This window comes from Thermobia domestica, chromosome 1 (genome assembly GCF_964235325.1).
Source record: "Thermobia domestica chromosome 1, izTheDome1.hap1.1, whole genome shotgun sequence".
Classification (NCBI taxonomy): domain Eukaryota; kingdom Metazoa; phylum Arthropoda; class Insecta; order Zygentoma; family Lepismatidae; genus Thermobia; species Thermobia domestica.
In genome coordinates, this window is record NC_137454.1 from 44,311,830 (window position 1) to 44,320,538 (window position 8,709).

An 8,709-nucleotide genomic window follows, 5' to 3' on the forward strand; every position below is an offset into this window, starting at 1 on the left:
ATAGGGTAATAAGACCTCATCAAAGGAATCAATTAGGTCAAAAATCCTCCGAAATTTAAATTTTTGGCAATTTTTTTTAACCAAGAAAGGAAACGAGGTGAACCCCCAATACTAGTAGAGGTACATACTATGATCCTAGGCTACCATACCAAATTTTTAGATTTGGCAATTTCCAAAATTTAAGGGATGTGGTCCTATGTACCCCTGCACCCCTTCGGTAGGTCTACCCATAAAGCCTAACACCACGTGACCCCATGACGTAATGCTAAGGTGTGCGCATGGGCGTATCAAAGGGAACAAAAATAAGGAAAGCTATATATACATCCTATAAGGTAAAAAAAGGAAATAACATTCTTCAAATTTATAACCATAAAAGGAAACAAATAAACTCATACGCGAAACTACCCCATAAAGGCAGATCGTAAACTATGTAAACTAAAGGGCCGGGGGCGCAAAATTTCAGCGTCGTCACACTCCAGGGGCGCAAAAGTTAAAATCAAGTAACACAAAATAAGCTACACATACACCTGTACTCCATCATAAGGTAACAATCTCCAAATTTTATACCGTAAAGGGAACAAAATCAACAACCTACCCCATAAAGGCGAACGGGGTGTGGCCTAGGGGCGCAAAAATTGAAATTATATACCGCAAAGTAAACTATACATACACCTATATTCCATTAAAAAGTAACGATCTCCAAAATTTTATGCCGTAAAAGAAAACAAAATCAACTCCCCTCGGTAAAACTACCCCATAAAGACGTGGCCTAACACCACGTAACCCATAAAGGCGTGGCCTAACATCACGTAACCCAAAAAAGACATGGCCTAACATCACGTGACCCTATGAGTCATAACATGCAACCCCCAAAATGGGCGTCCGGGGCGCAAAATTTTTGCGGCGGCGGCGGGCGCCACGCTCCAGGGGGCGGAAAATTGCCTCAAGTCATGCCATTACTACTAGAATGAACTATAAACTATGAATAGTGTTGATGCAATAGCTATTTCACTGCGAGTCTACGATTTTCTTTATACCAAGGCTAGTTTTAGACGGAGTAAGGATGCTTTCTCATAGCAGATGTGCTCCCAAAAATTTCATACAATATTCTATGGCATCAAAAATATATGGTGCTTTTAAACGGTAGCATTTGATAAGCATCTGTCGTGACATAGCAAACAAATCACTGGAGAAGAGCGCAATTATGACTCCGAAATTAAGCGTGAGGTAGCTAAACCTATAGTAATTGTAACAACAGTTCTCGCCGGTCATATTAAAAGAACGAAAATCGCAAAGAAGTATGTGGGCAAAGAGCATCCCTACTCCAACTCATTTTTCTTTACTACAATTCAATTTCCCACACAAAACAAAGAGCCTGGATATTTGACACAAAGGGCGGTATTCAGAGAGAAGTCGTTAATCGAAGTTTAGTCACGGACTAGTTAGTAGGCATACTAAACTTTTACTAAGGAAGGTGCACGTTATGGTATTCAGAGTCTACTTTGAGTACAACTAATAAGATGATTTGGGTATAATTAACTTATATAACTCCAATGCATCGGGTGAGGAAAATAAATGTGGCAACTGCGGAAAAGTAGATGAGTGCATGCGTAGTCTGTAAAAATGAAAATATATGAAATACGAAATATTGTGTCGCACGGTAAACCGTGGGTAAAAGATTAGCTTCTGCTCTAGATTAATTAGTCACATGTGATTAACTTCGACAAATACTACGACCTAATCAGAGACTCTGAATACAATTTTGATAACCATTCGTTAGTCAACCCAGTAGTATGACTTTAATCAGACGTCAAAACGACTCTGCATAAGGCCCAAAATCTTTTGCTTCGTTTTAACACATCACGGCACTGCAATCAGACCAGAAATGCTGGGGAAAATGCTACGAAATAGAACAGGTTCTATCGACAAGAAATGCCATAGGATATGCCATGGCACGGAAAATGCTATAGCATTTGTTACTTTACACGGTACGATATCGATGATACGATTTTTGCTACGAGGAATGCTACGATAAATACTTCCGTCTAAATGGGCCCCAGGGACTTACTCCGTTGCTTATGACTTTTTTTTTTTTTTTTTGCATGAACATATTTTTGTTATGTTTATCGAATGGACTAGGTTTGATTCGGATGTCTGGATGACACGTTCATGTCTGTTCCTCTTCAGAAGAAATACTAAGTTTTCGGTGGGAATTATGCATCCACTTGGGGAATTTCAGGCTGCTAACAGGAAAGTTACTATTGCTTAACTGACAACACTGTATGAGCGGAGTTTTTACCGTGGTACGACAAAGAAAGTGTTGTGTCAAAATGCGTTTAATTATGTTTGTTTTACTAATGGTGTAGCTTGTGGAAGTGTAATTATGAAATGAGAAGTTAAGAATACGCGGTACAAAATGTCAGATATATTAAATTTCGAATCCCATTACGAAGTAAGTATATTATGTACCTCTTACATGTTACGCTCATTCTCTGTTATTGCGATATTGTGTAGTTACATCTTGGCATCATTCATATAGTTTTTATCAAGGTTGAGTTATAAAAATATGGGGTTAACTTTACAATGCCCGCTCCAGCTGGTATACTGACTCAGAAACATTAATTTTATGAAATGAATCAAAACTTCCCTAATGCTGATCCGTTCCTAATGGTCAGGGAAGTCAAGAAAATCTCAGGGTAAATGGTGCGGGTCAGGCAAGCTCAGGGAAAAAGACTAAATCAGGGAAATTTTATAAAATATAAATTTTTTCTAACATTATTTGTACGTCAGTTTCAGCCAAATGAATGTATAAGAAGTATCTTCAGAGTGATTGGTTGTCAGAAGTTTGTGAGTAGATAATGATCATAGTATGGGACGTTGCTCAGATTTTTATGGGAGGTAAGTGGAATGTACGTATGAGCAATTGATTACTATTTGTCTATATAGAATAAATGTTCTCATATATAAATTGCCACAGTGGTAAGAGTTCACTTTGTGCCGAACAGTGACTAGAACCGGTACTCCGTAGTATAAGTAGTAGTAGGAGTAGCAGTAGGAACAGGTTAGAAGCCCCGCAGAGGTTGGGCAAATTAAAAGGCTGATCGGCACAAAGTAAACTCTTGCCTTCACAGTTATTTATTCATTACTTAGATCAGTATCATCCAACAACTATCATGAAAGTCAAGGAATTTCGTGGGAAAGTCAGGAAAATAGATTTCTCCAGATCAGTAGAAACCTTGTCCTATCCCTACCATATGTTTACTCTACCCTATCTTACTGTACTATATCCTCTTAAAGTGGCCCTACTTATCGATGCAAGCTAGAGCGTGTATTGTAACGTTCGCCCAAATTATGAATAGAATACTGGTTACTGTAGATATAATACTAACTTCCCAGATTCAGGAGCTAATAAAAAGTCGTCTTCAATATATGCACGAAAGCAACTCGAATTTATTAAAATAATATTAACAATAATAACACCCCTACTATGATTATATTTACTTTTCTCTGTATTTGGATTTTACAGCTAGAATACTAATATATATATATATATATATATATACAGGGTGGCCCAAAAGTAGGTATACACCCCTGCATTGACTAGATAACATCAAGATAGATCAAGTATAACATTCTAGTTTAGGGGTTTATTTTCTTCGGCTCTTTCGAGCTTAAGATATAAGTAAACACACTGTGAGGTGCAGGTAGCCAGAGCCGAAACCAAGGATACCAAAGAACACCAACACAAATAAAATTAATAAAATAAGGTGGAGTGGCTGGGAATATTCAAAACAAGGTTCAAAATTTTCATAAAATGCAAATTACCGGCATCTGCATACCTAATTCCCTGCTTGGAGAGAACAGTAATCTCCTGTGAAGCCGCCACTGCCACAAATATAAATTCGGTAGAGCATATGAAATTTAGTTAAACCAGAACAACAGATCTCAGGGTACTCTGTATGACAGTCATGGCCTAGAAGCTACTTTAGTGAGTTTATGCAAATAACAAATAGGTTAAAAAAAAATCTTTACTTTAAACTAACAGGTAGCAGCCTGTTTTAAACTCACTATACTCATGACTGTAAGCATTGGTTCTATGGGCATAATACTCTCTGGGCCCCATTCAGAGAGCTGGTCAGATATACAAACAACAAGGGAAAATGCTTCCTTGTCTCACACTCCTGAAACAAAACATTTTGAATTAGTAACAGGTACTCACCCTGCAGCAAGAACACCAATGGAAATACTGGGTAAAGATGGCGGTTTATTTCCGTGTTTGTAGAACATAGGATGAGTGCTGATAATACGTTAACACTCCATTTACACATTAACTTTGAACTTTATTCCAGTAGTGCACTACTCACCACACACTATGAAATATATATATATATATACACTAAAATTTTCTTTTCACTATATATATATAAAAAAAATAAAAGAGGATGTGTTGAAACTTGAATTTTAGAGATCTGTTTGATCTCAGAAAATGCTTTGAATTTAAACTACAAATTTTTAGCTCCTCATTATTTTGTGAGTTAATATGTCTGACTGTCTCAGAGAGGAGGAATTCAAACACAAATAATATTGATGCACACTTTGAAGAATATAAAATAAAAAAAAAAAAAATAAACTGATAAATATGTTAATATGTTCGGCGCACTGTTCCAGTATCAGAAGTAACACTCACACGCACAGTTCTTGCTTAACGTCACCACGTCGTTGTACATTTCCATTCCACTGGAGAAGCTGCAATGTTCTTTCAATTTAATAAGCTGGAGGACGAATTATCTTGACGTGGACATATTATATATCCATTAAACAAGCAATTTACCTATTGCTTAGATCCTTGTTCAAAAGTCCAAGGAGGCACTGCCTTAAATGACGTGACAGGCCTATAATATCTCAACTAGAGATATTGTATATTTATGTTTCCACTTCCATACTGGAAGTTGTAAATGCTCCCCTGTGCTAACATAGGGTTTTTAGACAAAACTGTCTACTTAGTTCTGCTTCATACGAGTTACAGATAGCACTGTGTCGTGATAAAAAAAAAACAAATGATGTTAAAAGTAACTTTTCATGGTAAATCGTCGTTGATACGGATGACTTAGTTTTCACAACTTTCAAATATTAGCACTGTTCAACGCTTTGATGTATCTCACAATAGAAGGCACTGAGTAAAAGCAAAGTTCACCACACACACGGTTTCCCGATACATGTCGGTTCATGTATGTTCAACAGGAAATCCTTGGGAGACCGATGCTCACACGTTTTCCTGGGTCAAAACTGCCCGATAATTAAGGAAGTATAGATGACTTCCTTCCGCAATCGTATAATGTTTACTCTTCTCGAGCTAAGAACCAACTTAACTTGTTCACTCACCGAACAAGTATATTAAACGCACCAAAACCAAGAAAAGGAAGGACTCGCTCCTTTTCGAGTCTTTCAACAAAGGTTGTTATGCCTCCGGCGATTCTACTGGGAGGTCTTCCGCAAATACCAACTCGGAAGCCTGCTTCTGGCTGCTCATTCTTCCAGCCATCCTTTGACATGTGCTGCCATCATTTCAAATAGCGGTAACATTTGAAAATCCTGTTCACAACTGAAGTCTATGGAGTTTTCCAAAACACATAATTATTTTCACTTGTAACTAATACTACAAATAAGAGAAATACATGATACTATATACAGAAATAAAGCAAATTTTACATAGAATACATTCATAATAGTGTCATAAACTGTCATCTCTCACAGTACTTGAAATAAGCCTATTTTCCTGCGGCTGCCTTTCAACTGTCTGCTACTAATCGGCATCCATGTTTGTAGGAGCGGGAGAGCGGAAAACATCTTTAGTTATTGTTAATTTTGACAATTACAAGAGCCAAATGTCTTGTACGAAAGGGATACACGTTGACAAAAATAGTCATGAATTTTGAACGGTATTTCCAAGAACGAGTGAGCGTAATACGTTAATATTAATATTTTACATAGAAAAATGAATCAAAATAAAGTAAACATTTCAAAACTGCTGTGCATCCTGGGTAAAAATTCTAGGCCCGTCCGCTGACGATACTGGACATGGGTGAAGGGGAGGCGGAAGAGACGCTTCAAGCTCGCTGCTCACAAAATCACACCTATACAAATCCAAAAACTCACATGTTGATGCTAAAATTTTTACAACATTTTCAACAATAGAAGTTGAGCGTCTGTAAGCAATGTTTCCAAATCAACGTTGCTTCACTAAAGGAAGTGAGTAGAATCCTTCCTGTGTATAATGAGTCTTATTCTCACGCTCATATGGTGCTTTCCTGCAACTGTGAGTTGTGAAGGACCTCACATACAGTATTCCAGGCGACGAAGAGTCGCGAGAAAAAAAAAAAAACTCTCTGTCAGCGTAGCTCCGTCTTCCAAGATTCTAAACTCAGTGCATGATTCCATAGAATATGCTTATTTCTTCGTTAATTAATCCAATGTAGAGTAATATAATAACTCTCTTCCTTCTTTCCCATGTATACTATATATAATACAATGACCCAGTAATGAGATGCACGCAATTAACTTGAATATACCTAGCCTATAAAAGAAATAACATACATGAATAAATACAATATAATACAATATTGTATTAATATTTCCGTACTACGCTCGGTGTTTAAACATCTTTAATCATAATAACTAGATAATATTCAATATGCATACTAATTTTCAAGCAATTAATTGTATCACAAATTAATCTATTTACATAATAATATGTAAATGTGCCCCTCATCTGCATTTTGATATGCAGATGAAGGAGAAGGACTTCGGCCTTCTACAACACATTAAGAACAAATACTAAAGAAATTAAATCTGCCTGATGGATAACAATAAGAAATTATATAAAATGCTGTGAACTGATCAGATCGGTACTATATACCTACTTTTGGGCCACCCTGTATATTATGAACAAAAGAATATTGAGCAGCAACTAATACTCAACAATCATAAAATTACCAATTCTGCCAAAAAAATTTTAAAAATATGAGACAAGACACCAGTATTCTCACAACCAAATACAATTGCGATTATCCACATACTGTAACCTAAGTTTTATTACAAACTTAGGATAAAGGCATCTAGAATGCAGTGCCTGTGTCTATCAAAAAGGCTCCTTTCAAGAGGATGAGATAATGAAGATAGACTTCGAATAATTGCTTCAGAAAAAGGAAAATTTAGAGAATTACTTTACATTTCGAAAACAAAAGTAGCCTATACTCATAAGTCGAAAGTCTCAGCATCGTTTGCTTCTTTATAAACAATGTTTAGACTGAAGATCCATACGTAAATTCATTGTAGATACACTTTTGTGTACAGACGTATCTTATGATTCCATATATGAATTTATTGTATCTGTACTTCATTCGAGAGGAAATCTACTTCTAGAACCTTGAAATATTCTTTTGTATGGGAGGAGTTGGATTTCTCGGTGCACTTAGCCGTTACGCGTACACAGCGTGCGAACATATGTCATACAAACTACAATGTCAAAAGGAGCCGCGGTGGCTCAGTGGTACAGCGTTCATCTCTGGTGCTTGGGGTTCCGGGTTCGATCCCAGCCCCCGCCAAGTGAACTTTGTGGTGGACAAACACCGTGTGCGTGGGTTTTCTCGGGGTTCTCCCGTTTCCTCCCACTTTCTTCATTCCACCATTTCATTCATTACTCATCATCACCGTCTCCTTTAGCCTAACCGGCATAAGCGTGGGACGTAAAACTCAAAGATTTCATTTCATTTTTTTACAATGTCAAAAAGTAGGGCAGGGCTAATCTGGTGGTTCCCTGCGGTGGTGCGTCCGTACAGGGCCTTCATTTCAGACTTCGCTTGAAGGGAGCAAAAGCATAACTGACGTAAGACTCATGTGTACTAATATATTAGTAGACAATCGATTAAAGTATACGCAAACCTCAAACTCTTTGGGGGGGGGGCAACTGTCCCCTCTAAATGACACCCCTGAGTGCGTAGGGAGCAAACACCCCAACGACAGTGGTAATGTGTGTAAACTAAGACGCAAATAATGGGTAAGTTACGCATGTCGTCCCCCAAAATATCAATATTAACAAGGAAATTGATAAAATTATACGAAATTTAAGCATCAGACAAATGTTTTTCACTCGAATAAAATATTTTACCTGATGATTAAAAGTCGGCGAAAATATACAGTTGTGTGACCAACCTGACAGTCATATCTTTTTAAGCTATTTGAAATGTTTTTTCACTATCGTTCATGTGTATACCAAGCATCACTGACGCACATGCTTACTATGGACTCATCCCCACAGTATTGGACGGTCCCCCCTGGTGCGCTCCTGCCCTACATGATTAGATAGCGTACGTGCTTTTAGTGATCACCGTCCGTATGACCACTGTTTTCGGTAATTCCGAATGTAACAGAGTTTGGAGCACTGAATATTTAAAAAGTGCTACTTTTGCGTAGTAATACAATATGGGTGCATACTTGGTTAGTGAAGAATAGGAAAAGCAGAAAATTCACAAATATTTGTGAACTACAGTTCCACTGAAGAAGGGAAATGAAACAAGGGTGATTGTAAAGTATGTTAATCTTAAGTAAGAAGTAAAATAACGTTTGAAACAGCTTTATGTTTCTCTGATCACTGGGGTCAGTTAGCAGAACCTTAGCCAGAAACACTAAATATTTCTTCAGTACGTTTTA

General features: G+C 37.3%; 1 protein-coding gene across 2 annotated transcripts in view; it reads left to right on the forward strand.

The window, feature by feature from the left end:
- Positions 1-2,279: 2,279 nt before the first annotated feature.
- The window catches only part of LOC145684621 (uncharacterized), a 117,509-nt gene continuing 111,079 nt past the window's right edge, over positions 2,280-8,709 (forward strand). For both annotated transcript variants that reach the window (XM_081757013.1, XM_081757018.1), the window contains exon 1: positions 2,280-2,452. In XM_081757013.1, coding sequence (XP_081613139.1) covers positions 2,417-2,452 — 36 coding nt within the window. In that variant the 5' untranslated portion in view covers positions 2,280-2,416. The remainder of the gene's footprint in view (positions 2,453-8,709) is intronic.